Raw genomic sequence first — 16,970 nt, forward strand, 5'->3', positions numbered from 1 at the left:
CAGGATTCGGAATGCCCCTGGACAGCAGCAGCGCGGCAGCACGCGGGTGTGCCCCCACCGGGGCCGCGGGGCCGCCCCACCAGCGGCCGCCCAAGCCCGCGGAGGGCAAAGCGCTTTCGCAGGCCCCGCGCGCCTGGACGTGCGGGTCCGCCCCGCCGGGCCCCGCCGCCACGGGGGCTGCCGGCCGCGGGGGACGGGCGAGCGGAGGAGCCCCGGGCCCGCCCCGGCCTCCGCCTGCTCAGCCCCGCCCCGCGCCGGGATGGGGAAGCGGATGGGAGAGGCGGGACGGGGCGAGGGGAAGCGGATGGGGAGGAGGCGGGACGGGGCGAGGGGCTGCGCAGGCCCGGGCGGGAGGCCGGAGCGGCGGGGGAGGCCGGAGCGGTAGCGCGGCGGGGCAGGGGTGGCGGGAGCGCGGCGAAGGCTCGGGCCGCACGGAGGGCCCCGCCGGCTGAGGGAGCGGGCAGCGGAGCGCCGTCAGAGGCGCCGCGGCGGCCACCGGGGTCAGGGCGGTGCCCGGCTGGAGGGGGCTCCTCAGCTCCTCCCGGGGCGCGTTGCCGAGCGGTTGTGCCGCCCCGCGGTCCCGGGGCCGGGCCTGCCCCGCCGCCTGGTGGCCCTGCCTCGCGGGAGCCCGGCCGCCGTGGAGCCCCTGGGCGCAGCGTGCGCCGGCGCCGGGGCCCCGCAGCGCCTGTGCCTTGCGCTCTCCGAGCTGCTGCCCGAACTGTGGCGTTCGCTTGAGGGAGCGTCTTAGGGACGCAAAGAAGCGTTTCTTGAGCAGCTGGTCAGGGGCCGTGGTGTCCCCTGAGGACATCGCTCAGAGCCGCCTCGGGTCTGATCGGAGCCTCCTAAAACCAGGACGGGCATAGCCGCCCTTGATGGCAAATAGGCGATAGGAGAAACGCATATGTCGGTGTGGCACACCACCTTTAAAAATACCTGTTCTGTCTGACTACCCTGAGGTGAAAGCTCTTGATGCCCTCGGGCAGGCTGCTCGGTTGCACGGCTGCCTGATCAAACCAGACGGTAGCAGTATGTTAGTGTTGCGTTCAGGGAGCATCATCGTTTGTTGTGTCTGTACAAAGGAAGGAAATGGTGGCACATCTCTGAGGAAACTGTGAAAATACAGAGTGCAACCTTCCAGCAAACTGAACCAGTGAAGTCAGTAGGATAAGGGCAGTGTGTGGCAACAAAATTCCGTTATGTTTCCTCCGCAGCTTGGAAACCCCAAAGTGCCCTTCATTAAGGGCTACTGCGTGAGAAAAAAACCTTCAGTAACAGCAACTATTCCATTTGTCTCTGCTTGAGTTTCAGATACAACCACTATATTCTAGTATCTTAGCTTCAACAAGCGTGTCTGGTTTGGCATCTAGTAGCTATAAATCTTTGAAGGCACGTATGCTGCAAGCGCATCTGGCAGTAACATGGGATTGCAGATAAGAAAAGAGGCTTTTACTGAACTCTCTGAAGCTCTCTGGTGTGCAAAGCGGGTGCAGGCGTGCCGGTTCATTATTTGCGCTTGACCTTCAATCAATTGTACAAGAAGGGACCTCTGGAGGTCATCTAGTCAACTGCTTAAAGCAGTGCTATCATTGAAGTTAGAGCAAGTTGCTCCAGGCCTTGTCCGGTTGAGCTTTCTCTTAAAGGCTTGAAAATGGAGTTGAAAGTTGGGTCTGAAATTTAGCCAGATGTGGAGCTAAGTGGCCCAACAAATTTTAAGCAGTCTGAATGAAACAATGCTCTTTTTTTCATTAACTGGAAGTTGTGTTTCTGCTTTTGGTGTCATGATTCTGGTTCTCCAATTGCGCAAGTCTTCAATGTGCACAGTGTAGAGATTCTTGGATTATAAAAAGCAAGCAGAAAAGTATATTGCCCCACAGCACACGGATTTCTCTTAGTAGATACAAACCCAAAATATTTTTGAAGTAACATTTCTCTGTACGTTAACGGAATAAAAAAGGCTGGTAAACCACTTTTGATTTAAAAGGTTCTTAGTATTTAACCAGCATAATGACTTAGTGATTTAAAGGCTAAAGTGCTGAGTCCTGCATTCATGGAGGTACATTGTAATCTGCTTTATTGCTATGTCCTTAGCAGGATGAAGTTCCTGTGCAAAACCCAGCTCTTGTGCCTTACTTACCCACTAAATGAATTAATTGCCTTCACTCCGTGAGTCAAGGTTGATGGAGTGAAGATCGCTGATCTAAGCCTTTATCTGTCTTAATCCATTCTTGTGGTGTCACAGTGTTTCATAGCCTGTGAAGTCAGTCTTTGAAGAAACCCTAGCATTGTTATTTGCACTGCTCAGTGTCTACAGGTCCCAGGTGAGACATACTTCATGGAAGAGTCTTAAATAGAGTGAAAACTTCCAGGAGAAGCTAATCCTTTAAGTAGGCAAGAGAGATGAAGAGTGAAAAAGATAAATGGAAACACCCAGGTGCCATTGTACCTTCATGATGTGGCTTCTAAATGTCATCTCTGTTTTTATTAAGTACTCAAATTTAACATACGCTGAGGATTTCAAGATTTTAAAGGGGAAAATTGTAGAACCTAAGTGGTCATATTAGTTGTGGGATTGAACTTTTCACCTGCTAATGCAAATAATTAATTTCAGCCAGTACTGGTGGCCCTGCTGAAGCTGTAGATAAAAGCACCACCTCAGCAGATGCAGTTCTCAGTGTCCTGAGGACTCCAGAGAAGGTAAGGCTGTCGGGTAAAATAAGATGAAAGCATGTGCAGTTGCTGATTTCTTCCTTTTTAATAGAATGTAGTCACAGCACCCCATACAAGAATTGGCAGAATTTCCACCATCCTATTTCAGCTTTTTTCCTCCAGGCAGTAGCTAGTCCACCACCACTGGTGGATGTTGAACTGCATAAGGAAGTAATTTGATTCAGTATAAATAGCATTACTATGACAACAGAATTGGATGCGTAACTTTATGTATGTATATATATGCCCCTTTATACTGACAGCATATTAGGTATCCCGTTGCCATTTGAAGTTAAATTTCTAAATGCTTTTCTTACATGTAGTCTTTTAAGTGTGGTATGCAATGATCATGTTATTATAGTTGTCCTTGGAGCTACCTCTTCTGTCCGTGAAGTACTGTCCATGAACCTCTTCTGTTCTATGAAGTCTTAATTCATATTAAAAGTATATATTTGGTACTTCTGTTGAGTGTAACCTCAAGATGAATCTCCCACTTTAAAAAACCAAAAGGGAGGAGGGGAAGGGATAATTTGATAACTACTACTTTAGATATGGATACAATAAATTTAAAAAGGTATTTGCTTTCTTATTATAGTTATGTGGAATGAATGAAGAAACTTTGAGAGGCAGCTTCTCCCTTTGTTCCCCACAGAAAATATGAACCTTTATGCACATTTCGTATCAGCTGGAGCAATCGCTGTGGTTACTTTATGATCCTACATTGATCTCACTGTGGCATCCATAGAGTCTCTGTGCCTGTTTCTGACTTCTAGGCGGTGGGGCTGCAAACTGCTGTAGCTTCTTCTGCCACTTCAGATTTTGCCTAACCACTGCTTTTTTTACACAGCCCAGTGTGATTTGGCTACTGGAATAAAGAATATCCTGATAGGGCATCACCCTAAAGCATCAGGGCTTCCCATAGTCCTCAGAGATTCAAATCCTCAAAACCTTGTAGTGCATCTCTGCGTTCACGTTGCATGTTTTCTAACATGCTTTTCTGTGAAGCAGATTATGAAACAAAAAATTGTCTTTTTTTTTTTTTTTTTTTGGTGCATCTGTTCTTAAGTTACTTCATTTACAATGACAGCTTTTCATGGGATTCTACAGTATGCTTTGCAGACCGTTCCAGGATTTAAGAAATTGATAAGTAGGGTCCTTTATGTTTCAGATTTCTGAATTTAATACTCCATGTGTTTAATTCCACTTTCTGATTTCAGAATCTGTAAGGACCTGCAGCAAAACAACTCCACAAAAAGAGGCACCTTCAGAGCAAAGATGAACATCGGGAAAGCTTACAATACCTTTAACATGAGCAATGGAACAGATCTAGCTATTGGCTTTACCTCTTCCACAGTAGCTGTCCTTCTATTTGGGACAAACTTTGTGCCTATTAAGAAGTTTAATACTGGTGATGGTAAACTTTTTTTTTGTTGGCTTTGGTATATTTCCTAATGGGAATAGTATTCTTACCAGCAAATATGAGAGTTTCTATTGCTAGAGTTACAAATATCATCACAGCCTTAATCCATAAAACGTGTTTTAATTTTTTTTGCTATTGTTAGGGTATAAAGCAATAATGTATTGGTTCAGGATGTGGCAAATCTTTAGAAGAGCCTTTTTTATGTGGTGGTGTGCATTTTAACAGTGATGTTGTATGTTTCATGAGCATTTCGCAATGGAGAGTGAAATGTCCTTTCTCCTACCCTTGTGGGGATTCTTAAATACACAGTGGTTTTAATACTGTAAAAGTTGTTGGACTTTAGAGTATTGCCTTTCAATTGTGGACCTAACATAAAAACAACCAAAAACTGAGATTGTAATACTTTTATCTGGTGACTTACTAAGAGGAAGCAATCACTTCTATTTCCTGCTTGGAATTTTATCATTTTACAGTACTAGGTTCATGTTGTATTTGCATGTTTATAGGAAGCATAGACAATTACCAGATTCCTGAATGAATAAATCTGCCATTATGTTTTGGCAAGAATGGTATCTGCATTACAGGCTGGATATAATCTCTCTCTGCTTTGTGCCAAATATGGTCCTAACAAGACAAGGCTAGACTTCAAAGTGAAAGTCTTAGCTCACCTGGCATGCAGTTAACGGGTCTGCCTTGTTGATCCTTTAGAGAATCTACAAAGGTAGAAGAGATCTGTCCGAAGTTTTTGTCATCCTCAATGTCCTGGGTTAGTGGAACAGCCTGAGCCCTGAGCTTTGAAGGAGTTTTGTCCTGTGCAGTCGTCTGTGTTATCTGTTGCTAGGGTGGTGGGAGAAGTTTGCAGTAACTGAATAGCCTCTTTGTCAGAAGCCTATCAAGATTTTTGTATCTTTGAGATTCAGGGCCTGTGTAAACTTTGTCCAGCAAAGCGTCTTTTGCAGCTGCATAAAAAGAATGCATGGTAAGGAAAAGACTGACAGAATTATAATACCCCACCCTAAAATGCATCTTTTAAATATATCTTAACACAGTTCCCAGAAATTCACAAAGGAAGTGGCCACCTTTTGATTTTTTTCTGTACTGTTTTATCTAAAATATAATATTGTTAAGAGATTCACACATGCAGTATTCTACAAGTTCTCTGTTATGTGCATTTGATTTTTCTGTAGGTATGTTCTTCCAATGGATTCTCTGTGCCTCCATATGGATAGTTTCTTTGGTGGTCAATTTAATCCAGAATTGCCCCCGGTTTTGGCCTCTGGCTATGGTTGGGGGTTTTGTGTGGGCTACAGGTAAGGATAAAGAGATTCTATTCCTTAAAATGCAAAGTAATCCTAACTCTTCATAAAAAAGAAGCAGTGATAAAAACTTTTCTATATATATAGTAGTAGTTATTTGACTTTTTAAAGTCTCAGTATTAACAGAGCTGTACCCTTACAGCAAATAGCATTTTATTATGCTTATCTTATAAGCAGCAAATTCACACCAAAAATAACTATTAAAATGGAACTGAGGAAAAGTCCACTTTTAATGTTTGGAAGTTTTTAAAACACTATCTCCTACCACCTAAGAGTTGCCTGAATTTCTTTGCCTTCTGAACAGTCACAGAATCTAAAGCTAAATATGCAAGATCACAGTCAAGCTTTTAAACTGATTTTAATTTTGTTTTTTGTATTTCAGGCAATGTCACAGTTGTCCCTGTTGTTAAGACTATTGGCTTAGCTCTTGGTCTTTTGATATGGGCTTCTTTTAATTTGCTGACAGGTTGGGCAAGTTCAAGGTGAGTATGTTTAAGTCATACATAATTAACGTTGCTAATTTTTCGTTAATAACTGCAATAAAAACACTTATCACTAATAAAGAGTATTTATCATAGAAATGAGGGGTTTTTCCCTTTCAGTGGAAAGTACTCAGGTTAATTATTTTATCTTCTAGTGTTTCCTTTGTTTCAATAGGAAGAGGAATGCCCAATGACGTTCATTAACAAAATTGAGTGAATAAATAATGTCTCTGTTAATGTAAAACTAGTACACTGCATTTTTTCTTCTACAGCCTGGGCTGATAAGATAAATTAACTTCAATTTTTAAATACCCAGATTAAAAAAAAAATCAGTAAATTAAATTAGTTTAAAGATTATTTTTGTAAAGTAAACATAGCTTTTTTAAGTCATCTGAAGCGCTGATCCAATATTGCAAATACAAACTCAAGCAGAATTATTTACATGAGTAAAGTTTTCCAAGACTGGGTTATAATCTTAACTACTTGTATGCAGTCAGTGCAACTAAGTGAAACTGGTTAAATTTTCCAGGTTTGGCTGGTTTGGAATTGACCCAGAAGAGGTATCCAGACCAATCTTAAATTATATTGGAGCTGGACTTTCACTCTTAAGGTAAAAAATTATTCTTAAAATAAATTTCTGTAATGTAAAATATAAATATAATAACCACAGGGACAATATAACTAAAGGGTAAATGTATTGAAGTATTTTTTGCAAATTGATTTACTGCACAGTTCATGAGCTATCCATACATACCTGCTCAGTGTTGTATGTCAGAATAGAAACATACATGATATGCAGTACAGTGGTGAAATGGGTATTCCTAATTGCAGAAATGTGTTTTTATGCTGATAGGCATGGCCAAGGCAGAGCAGTGATGCACGCATTGTCTCTAGCTAGGTTGTTCAAGTGGCTCACTTCCCCAGGTGTGTGAGAGAGGAAAAACTGTCTAGAAGAATCTTGGTGAGAAAACGTCTGTAAGATTTCTGATCTGTCGGGGTAGAAATCCTTCCCCTTAACTGCAGATCCCTTCCCAGATCCTTCAGGGTCCATGAAAAGCCAGAGGCTTTGCATTATCTCTCGTCCTTAATAGCTCCCTGTCTTGTAACTTAAGCCACACTTACAACATCTCCCAACAGTGGTGCCCTTTGGGATCTTTGGAAGGGCTTCTACTCTTACTTTTTTGTTTATGATTTGTACAAGTGCACATTTTGGTCCAAACACAGGAAAGAGGGTCTTTGTTACATAGCAGTGTTCTTGCTTTCCAGCTGGGTGGCCAGGAAGGTCTTTCTAGGAACGTAACACTGGCCCTAAATCCTAGGGGCAGTAGGCTTGCCATAAGCGTGCTAAGCAGCGGATGCACTTTAATGCCTTTAGAAAAAGAAGGGCATTAAGAACATGGAGATGGTGGAGCCATTCTTGATTGCTGTGGAAGAGCCACTGCCTTAGATTCATGAATTTGGATTGCACTCTTCCTCTTTCCTAAGAGTCCACAGCTTTTTACCCATTACCATTAGGTGTAGCAGATGATTTTGTGTGGTACCCAGAAAATGGTAGCAGTACTGCTGTTTCTGCCTGTTGAATTCATTCAACTCACCACCTGCTTCCTGCCTCTTTCTGAGATATTACGGACAAGTGATTAACAGAGAAGATGGTTGTGACAGAATATGTTTTCCTGGCAAACTGCACAAAGCCTGTGTATGTTGCTCTGCAGTGCTCAGAAGCATGCATTTCATTTTAGCCTCCTGTGTGGAACCGGTATATGTTTGTCTAGTCCCTCTGGAGGAAGCTGACATCGTTTCATATCTATCCTTATTCCTTCAGTAGGAGATGAGTCATTCTTTAAATGGAGACATTCTGTTTACAATTATGGGAAGGAATCTCTAAATCATTAAAATAGCTCTCATAAAAATATAAAAGCAGATCCTGCCAGTTGTGGTTGCACATACTTACCTGATTTCCTGGGGCTGGGGCACAAGTAGTTATGTTTACCCTTTCTTATCCATTTTCTTCACTTCGTGCACTGGAGCACCACTGAGCCATACTCCTTCGACATATGCTTGACCCCCTGTAGGAGCAGCATTCCCTCACTCACATATGATAGAAAACTGAAAATGAACTTAGTTTCTTGAGCACAGAGCCAATTCTGTGCAGGTTTAAGCTGTTCCATGTAGAATTCTCGTGCAGAGTTCCATCGTGTGTGTGGTTTAGCACAAAAGGGCGCTGTTAACTAAAGCAGCTGTTGTTAACATGTGGTTGTAACTGCACGCTATAAAATGGAGACATTTCAATCCCATTACATAGAGGAGAGATCTATAAAGTAATACAAAGACTAATTTATATACTTCCACTTAAGTTGTTTAAGACTGTTAAAAGCAATTGCATTTTAAAAATTTATTGAAGTGACTCTAGGGCAATAATGAAAACAAAGTAATACGCCTACAAATATGTTTGGTCTCTGGACACTAAATGTTTTGTCCTTGTGAGCTGACGTGATATTTATTGGTCTATTTTTCTCTTCTGAGTGCTGTCATATTTCTTTTTATAAAAACTGAAGTCCAGAGTTCTTCAGCTTCATTAGAAAGCACACCTTTACTGAGAGAAAGTGTAAGTACTCTACAGTTGTTGTTTTACAGCAGCGAAAGTACATACCCATTTGAAAACAAGAAAGTTGCTTAATGTTAATCAGAATTTCTAGGATTTATGGTGGAATACAACCCATGCAAATGTATGTAGTTTTATGTATTTAATTTGGGGATCTTGCATATCCAGTTGAATGTGAGCAACAGAAAAGCTTTTCCCTTAATAGTCCTTTTTCGTTATGGCAGAGGTTATATGAAAGATAAAATGTATTACTTTCCTACCAGAGAAGAGGAAGCAATTTTAATTAAACTGTAAAATTAGGAAGGTGCTTAGATGAAAGACAGTGGCGTGTGATTCTCATCCACCAGATTTTTGCCACATTACAGAGCCAGGAGATTGTCAAGAATTGCTGATTCTCAGCATCAGCTGTGGCACAGGTTGGAGGCCAACAAGGGTTGCTAGATTGGCTGTTGCTCCTTTGGGAGCCCAAAGTACAGAACAAAAGCTGGAGAGCAGTAGGCTGCTAGTACTATTGTACCTTACTCTTGTAGGTCGGTGCTCAGTTGCTACCTGAACAGAGAGTTTTCTGTCTGTGCTCCATGTTCATAAGAGGTGCAGTCTACCAGACCAAATCACAGAAGACAATCTGATTGCAGGGTTAGAATAAAGGGATGTTGCAATTTCTTTATGCTATGGGCAAGTGTCGTTATTTCCATGTTTGCAAATAGTCCTAGTATTCTGATAGTAACACCAGAGCTATCAACGAAAGACAAAACTACATCATAAATAAATTCTGTAGATGAAATCATTTTACATTTGAGGAAGGACAAGTTCTGAAAGTCAGATCTACCTTCATGCGGATAAAAAAAAATGGCTAGCAAGTGCTCGATTATGTAGTAAACCCAAAGTCCATATCCAAACTCATAGTTGTAAACTTTGAGGTTCAGAGATCCAATTATCAGTTTATTTTATTTAAAAAAATTAAAATTCTTCTTTCTTCAGAGTATTTCTTCAAATTCCTTTTGTTTCTCTTTCCATTTTCAGTTTGTTTTCTTAGAGCAAAATGTTCTGTTTAATACAGCGTTTGAGGTTTGGTGTTTTTTTTTTTAATCAAACTAAACTAAACTTGTGTGAAAACTCCTTGGTTTTTGCAGTCTATTAATGTTTCTGAAGATGCATCTGACTCATGGGTGGACGGATTTTCTCCAGCAAAAAAGAGGCTGATGTAAGTTATTAACAGTTCTTTTACTGGTACAGGCCAAGTAGCCAGAGAAAGTAGTTGATGAGCACAGCATAAGAGCAGAATTTGTGTCCTGTGGTTTTCCTAGCACAGCCATGCACTAATAAATAACCGTTTTTAAAGTACTAGTGTAGTGTACATATCTATACATACATAGCTGCACAGATAATTATTTAATTTGCACTGTTGAGTGTGCTTTATCTTGCCAGTTAAGTACTAGTTAATACTACAAAAGATCAACATTTGGCAAAGTAAGTAGCAATAGGAGCTAAGTTATTACAGAGCTGGTTTTTACCACCTGGTTGATTAGCACTCCAGCATAGAAGGAGCCTGTGCTAGTAACGTACTTCCAGGTGTGGTTTCCAAGTGAATACATCTGGAGAAGGCACAGTAGTATGGTAAGGAAATAGCAGAAGTGCTCCAAGGTGGAAGCAGCAGCTAGTGGGGGCTGATGTGAGGAGTGGAGGCAGCCAAGAACACAATGATCTGGAGGTGGAGGAGGGGACTAAAAAGACAACAGACCTGGTTGTTTATAATAGTTACAAAGAATAAGTAGACTGCAACAGTGAAGCTGAGGGATGGAGCATTTTAATTATTTTGTTTGTTTTCTCCTAGCTCTGCTTTTAAGAAAACCTAGTTAGTTGATTTCTTTTGTTTTCGTATGATTCATAGTCTTAACTGCTGTATTGGATTTGCTTGCGTGGATTTTCTACTTCCGTAATTAACGCTAGGCTATTTTCTCTGATTTATTTTTCACTTTTTAAAGAGGATGTAGTCTGGCTATAGTAGCTGGAATACTCTATGGTTCCAGTTTTGTACCAGTGCTTTACATCAAGGACCATGGAAGAAGAAACGAAACCGTGTACACAGGAGCAAGTCAATTTGGTAAAGGCTAATAGATCACTTCTACTTGATTGCATTGTATATTGTGTTCTCCTGCTTTTGTAAAGGCATAGAGTGCAATTCTTGATGTGCCTGAAAATATGTTGTGACAGCTTACCAGTTCTGCATTACATGTCGTCGTAATCATAGTAGTAGCACTCCTTTTTTCTCAGAGGTGAATTACACCATTAAAAGAACAGTGAGAAACAGCCCAGAGGATACCATAATAACTCGTAGCTATGTTTCAGAAGGTGTTAGATACTAGCACTCTCAAAACACAAAATCTGTATGCCTGGAACATGAGGTAAACAAGGGCAAGGCTGCCAGTTGCCCAGTTGGTACACTGATAGAGGAAGAGCTTGATCAAAACTGATGATCAGAAGAGATATATAACAACATAAGTAATTAAAACCTTGTAGGGTTTTGAAATGGAAACCTTTTGATGTAAGTCTAATTGGCAATTTCAAACAATGTTTCCCCAGAAATATTTTCCTTAAGGTTTAGTGTATAGTCTGTCAGGTGATACCAGCAGCGTCTTAAGAGCAATGTATTGCTGAGACCGCATAATGTTCTCATTAAGAAATTGTTTGTTGTCATCACATACGATTTGTCTTGAATACTGAAACTTACGTATTCCCCAGCTAGACAAAACAGATGTTATTGTCACTGTAGCTGCCTTTCCTCTTGGGAATTTACAGCTCCAAGGAGATAGAGATCACCTTGCTACCTGCTTCTGCTTTACCAAGTCGGAAATACTTTTTTTAGCACAAATGAAGTCCATAAGGGATTTATTATTGTTAATGATTATAGTGGTCAAAATTGTGATACATAATTAAAGATTTTAAAAAAAGGATAAAACTGTGCTGTGTTTAGCTTATACGATACCTGGAGTTGTCTTGCCCTTAAATGTACAGAAAATAAACAAGGCTATGCAGGAACCCAGGTGTAGATGGTCAGGACAGGATGTTATTATGTAAAATCCCCACCCTAGTTTTGTAGCCTCATCTGAGGATTTTCTTAAGGTTTTAATAAACCAATTCAGTAGTTTGACTATTACTAAGGTTCCAAAAATAACGACTGGCAGAAATGCCTAAAAGCCCATAAAAAAATGTTAGGGTCAATGCAGCAATTAATTCATGTTTAATGTATGTGTGATTGACCAATTCCATCCAGTCAGACTAGCCGCTGTGTTCATCACAATTGAATGTGAGTTGTTAGCAGTAGCACCTTACGTGGTTTTTTTCTTATGCAAATGCTGTCAGTGAAATAAAGTTAGTTAAAATTAATAACTGATGTTTTAGGCTAATATAATTTTGTCATTTCTCTTTCAGATTTAGATTATGTTTTTGCACACTTCAGTGGAATATTTCTTACAAGTACCATTTACTTCTTGATCTACTGCGCAGTCAGGAAAAATAGACCTAATGTTTATCCTCAAGCCATATTGCCAGGTATGACTTTTATTAAAATTAGCAATTAATTTCAGTTATTCTGACCATTTTGCAATAATTAGTTCAAGCTCTATGTGTTTGAATTGTAATTCACCTTTCACTTTTTGGTCTCTTTTGAAAGATCACTCCTATTAGGTTAATTAATTAAGGTTAAGAAACAGTGATAAATTTTGTTCTAATCTGAAGCTAGAACAAAATGACATTGCATACAGCAGGTTTTCAAAATTTCATTCTGCCAGAGTGGAGAGTGCATTGCCCAGAAAATTGTGAACTTTAATTTGCTGCTTCAGTTGTACTAGCCGATTTTATCGCTTGACCTTTGGTTTAGATTATCAGAGCCAGCTTGTTAAAGTGGTTAGCATACTAAAATACATAGTTTCTGTATTGTGCTACACATATAAATGTTCTACAAATTGCTGTCTATACCTTACTGTGCATGTTGATGATTGGGATCTGTTTTTTTTAGGGTTTGTTTCTGGTGTGCTTTGGGCAATAGCCAATTGCTGTTGGTTCATAGCCAATCACTATCTCGGCGCTGTGGTCAGCTTTCCGATAATTACTGCAGTAAGTATATAAAAAATAAAATCTCTGACTATAATTAAGTGAAGGGTTTTGGGTTTTTCCCTCCTGTTTGTGGAATTAGGTTGAAATTATGAAATGTCTAAAGCATTTGAATCAAGAGTATACATTGCCTTTTCTGCTTGTCTGTGCTAGGCTTTGGTTTTCTAGGAGGATATGTGGCAGTGACAGGCACCATCTTGGCAATGCCAAGCATAAAACCCCAGAAGAATTGAAAGTGTGAGTCCTGAGGCTATGTAAAAGTCAAAGCTTTGTAGTCAGAACTATATCAATATTGAGTAGTAAACTGAAGTGATTAAAAGAAACGTTTTATGGTTTCGGCCCAGCACGTACATTTTGTTCTGGATGTTCTTATTTGTGACTTTTATCGTCTAGCAGTCATTTTGGTTGTCAGGTATATTTCCTGTTTACAGTTCTTGAACAAACAGAAAAGATTAGGTATTGCTGAAAAAATGTTCTTATGCAAATGAGGGGAAAATAGGTTGGCCCATTTTGTCTGGTTTATTCCTAGTTATGATACCATAACCTTTAAAGCACCGTTTATTTCCAGAAGCTGCATAAATTCCATTACTATGTAAAAATAAAACTTTGCCTTTACTCTCTTCCCAATCTGCTAGATGGTGATGCAAAAGCGGATAACTTCTGACAAATGAAATTTCTTAAGTATCAAAACCAAAGTTTTGCTGAACAGCTGTATTTTTAGAAGCAAACTAATGAAACAACATTAATAGGGATTAAGCTTTGCCTCAAGATGCAGTAAATCAGAATAAACTCTGCAGTGTGCAATGAAAAAAAGACAGGCTTGGGATCATTCTAATTATAAATTGGAAGGATTAATGGAAAGCAGCTTTAGTAACTTAGTTATCAGTATGCCTAAAGGGCAAGGATGTAAAGTCATGAAATGAAAAATGTAAGGACAGCACAGATGAGAAACTGCTGGTCTGGACCACAGGTTCAGAACTGCTGCTTTATTTCATCCCAAAGTAAATTTCAGACAGCTATTCATCACATTCCTTTTAGAATGTGTTTAATTTCTAAAATACGTTCCTCTCACAGTGTACATTATCTAAAAAGTGAAATAACACCTTAGCTATTATTCAAATAATAGTTGGTAATTTCACTAGGAAACAGCACCCACAGATGTGAGGCAGTTTCCTGCTGGCCTGAATCTGTGTCCTGTCAGCTGTACGGTAGATGGAGAGAAGACGATCACTGTCCAAACATCTGTTTCTGGGAACAGCTCTAACGAGAAGCATTTACAGAGCCAGTTTTTCCTTCATTTTCAGCTAATACTTTTTCATCAGTCATGAAAATTCAGATCACTGCTCCCACAGGGGAAAAATGATATTACTAAGAGTGCCTGGAAATTGTCGTTGTGTATCGCTGTCTGCTGTTAGCTAGGAAATCTGTACAGCAGCATCGGAGATAACCAGTATTTTCCTGACCTGGCTGGCTGGCTTTGTGCTTTGTCCAGATGCCTGCTATACAGGAAATACATGTATGTTCCAGTCTTTTGATACCGTACTGAGTGATAAAATCAAACTCTGTCCAACTAGTTAGTCATGCCAATAAAGGAAATGTTGGGAATATCCATGGTAGCTGCTAATAAACCTGAATAGTCCTCTGAAATGTGGTAACATCATGGACTGTACTTTGGACTGAAGTAAGGCGTATTATTTGGAGCCTACTACAAGAATGTGTAACAGCCAGCACAGACTCCAAAGTGCAATTTAAAAAGAAATCGTGCCTCTGAAAAAAAGAAGTCTCTTGCCTCTTTAGCCATTCTTGAATATTTTTACTGTGTCTTACTTTATAAAGATTTCAGTGATGTTTTTGCCATGAGTGCTGTAATTATGTGGAATGGAAAGGCCTAAATTTGTTATCTGGACAAAATTCAACCACCCTGAGAACAGTAGTGAGAAGGCAGTACGTTTTAATGAAGAGCTGTAATGTACAAATGAATCTTATCCTTTAGGGTCCTGGCCTTGTTGCTGCAATGTGGGGAGTCCTTGTATTTAAAGAAATCAAGGTAATCTTACTAGGTCTCTTACCTGATCTCTTCTGCTTGTCTCTAGCTGTAGGAACAGCATGAGTTGGTGTACAGCTGTATATCTGTTTCTCTTCCTTATCTCTGTTTCTCTTCCTTACAAGTATTGCACTGTGAAGCTGAAAGTCGTATCGTACAATGCTAAGTTTTCCACGAAAGATGAAGAACTGTGAACAATTTTTACAGGAATGAAGATTCGAGTTCCATAACTGTATGAGCAGCAGTAGGAGTAAAGGAAGACTGTAGCAGGGCCAGGAGGATGTCAGGCACAGCCCTAGAGCAGCCTTTATTCGAGATAGTTCTTTTCAGTGTGGGCAGGGGAATGAACAGTTGTCCTAATAATCACATGGACCAGTAGACTAGACTTTTAGGGTCAGGTTCACCAAAGGACCAAAAAATGAGGTGGAGGTTAGTTGGCCTTGCCGGCTACTATAATGTGGAGTATACTTAACACTCACACCTTATAAGTATACTTACAAAAACTATAATGTGGAGATCCTAAACTCATACATACAGCAGTGATTGCCTAGAACAGGCTAATTTACTGGATATTAACATATATGGCAGAAATTAATTTTTTAAGTAGAATTTGAAGCATTAAACACTAGCAGCTTAATCCTCAGGTTCACTTAGCTAATCTGTCCAGGATCCATAGTTACCTAATTTGCCATTAGACATGATCTTTCCTAATGTTTCTGGTAACTGTGTAAAATGTGTTAGGCACATTTCTGGATCAGGAAGTAGAAGTTCTCTCTTTCCCCACTGCAGATCAATGTTTCGCCAGACTAAAGACCAACATGTTCATTATCCAAGTCATTGTCACTCACCAAGTCTTTTATCCTTCTCATACATTTTAGAAGTCTATGCATAACTGCTTACTGCTTAAAAATAATCTGAAAACAGACAAAGGCCTTTAAAAATACTCTTTGAAAAATTGCTGAATTAGTTCTGTGAATATTTTCATAAGTGTATGGTGCCATAGATTATCTGTATTGAACTGTTTTGAGCAGCAAATACATTACAAACTTTATATAAAAGAAAATGGTATAAAGTTTACCATTTCATGTTAATGGATTTATTCATTTTGTCATAAAATGAAACCCTAGTTCTTTTATTTTAACTTTTTATTTTCTTTTGGTGAAGTGATACCTATTGTGACAACATGATACTTCTCTTTTTCTCTCCCATTGCCTATCCAGGGACTGAAAAACTACATTTTACTTTCAGTAGCGTTTTGCATCGTTTTGGCTGGATCACTCTCCACAGCTTTTTCTAAAGTTTGAAAGGATCTTCTGGACCAGTAGATGGTGCTACTGTTTAATATAAATAGAAAGACAATATTGGTATATCGCAATATATAATAACTTTCAAAACGTATGTCCAGTGTTTACCCTGATTTGCTTCAGACAAGTGAAAAATAAAACTTTTGCTAAATGTTCCTATTTGGCATGAAAGAATCTGGAAATGTTTGTTTCTGCATGTCTTGGAACACTATCAAAGGATTTTATTAAAGCTAAATGATTTTATAGTTACTAATTTTTTTTCTGGTTCAGGTACTAAACTTCATGTAATCATAAATTGCAGTTCACTGTGGTAATGGTGAATAAAGGGATTTTAATTATTGAGCTGTAATACTGTATATATTTGCAAGCTGATTTGTTTTACTATAATGTTCTGTCTTAGTGACTTGACTATAAAATATGTCTTGTAAAAACTCTTATGGAACTGATACATGTGCAGACATGAAACATTTTTAATTTAGAAGCATTATTCTTTAAAGCCATCAGTTTACATAAAAACACTGTCTTTCAATCACTTCGAATTTTGAAGGAAATAGGGGGGAGAAAAAAGGTGCTGAAAATAAATTACTTGTGTTTGCTGCTAAACTGTTTAGTTGCAAGAATATTATGTAGAAATCGGTAACAGGATACAAATAGTTGGGGAATATTGTTTGGCTTTTTTGTTTTGGTTGCAAGTAAACATTACATTTCTGCACTGCAACATTAGCTAAGTATGTGATTCAGTTTGTTTCCAAATAACTGTGAGCTTTTTCTGAATACTTAATTTTCTATGTAGCATATTCAAATCTTAAAAATTATGTATGTCAGTATTTATTACAGTGAAGCATCATGCTAAACTACCCAATCATTGTTCTGCCCAAAGCAACAGGTTATGTATGTAGATGTAAATTGCTTCTGACAGTTGTTGTCTAACTTGTTTCTTTAAAAAAATAAACAAAAGAAGTAGTTTTCACAATATTTTTAGG

General features: G+C 39.4%; 1 protein-coding gene across 9 annotated transcripts; it reads left to right on the forward strand.

Moving 5' to 3' along the window:
• The first annotated feature begins 308 nt into the window (after positions 1–308).
• TMEM144 (transmembrane protein 144) lies at positions 309–16,705 on the forward strand. Of its 9 annotated transcripts, XM_040601022.1 has the most exons (13): positions 389–1,250; positions 2,240–2,318; positions 2,609–2,694; positions 3,924–4,120; positions 5,314–5,436; positions 5,825–5,924; positions 6,454–6,534; positions 8,448–8,529; positions 9,660–9,730; positions 10,512–10,630; positions 11,959–12,078; positions 12,545–12,642; positions 13,782–14,626. In XM_040601022.1, the coding sequence occupies exons 4-13, from the start codon at positions 3,982–3,984 to the stop codon at positions 13,965–13,967; spliced, it is 1,119 nt and encodes a 372-aa protein (XP_040456956.1). In that variant the 5' UTR covers positions 389–1,250; positions 2,240–2,318; positions 2,609–2,694; positions 3,924–3,981; the 3' UTR covers positions 13,968–14,626. The 9 variants fall into 9 exon arrangements, with proteins under 9 accessions (XP_040456965.1, XP_040456933.1, XP_040456956.1 ...); XM_040601031.1 differs by lacking the exons at positions 389–1,250; positions 2,240–2,318 and adding an exon at positions 309–381; XM_040600999.1 differs by adding an exon at positions 364–381 and having other exon boundaries at positions 1,080–2,694.
• The last annotated feature ends 265 nt before the right edge of the window (positions 16,706–16,970 follow it).

The sequence above is a fragment of the Falco naumanni genome, chromosome 1, assembly GCF_017639655.2.
Source record: "Falco naumanni isolate bFalNau1 chromosome 1, bFalNau1.pat, whole genome shotgun sequence".
In the NCBI taxonomy this organism is placed as follows: domain Eukaryota; kingdom Metazoa; phylum Chordata; class Aves; order Falconiformes; family Falconidae; genus Falco; species Falco naumanni.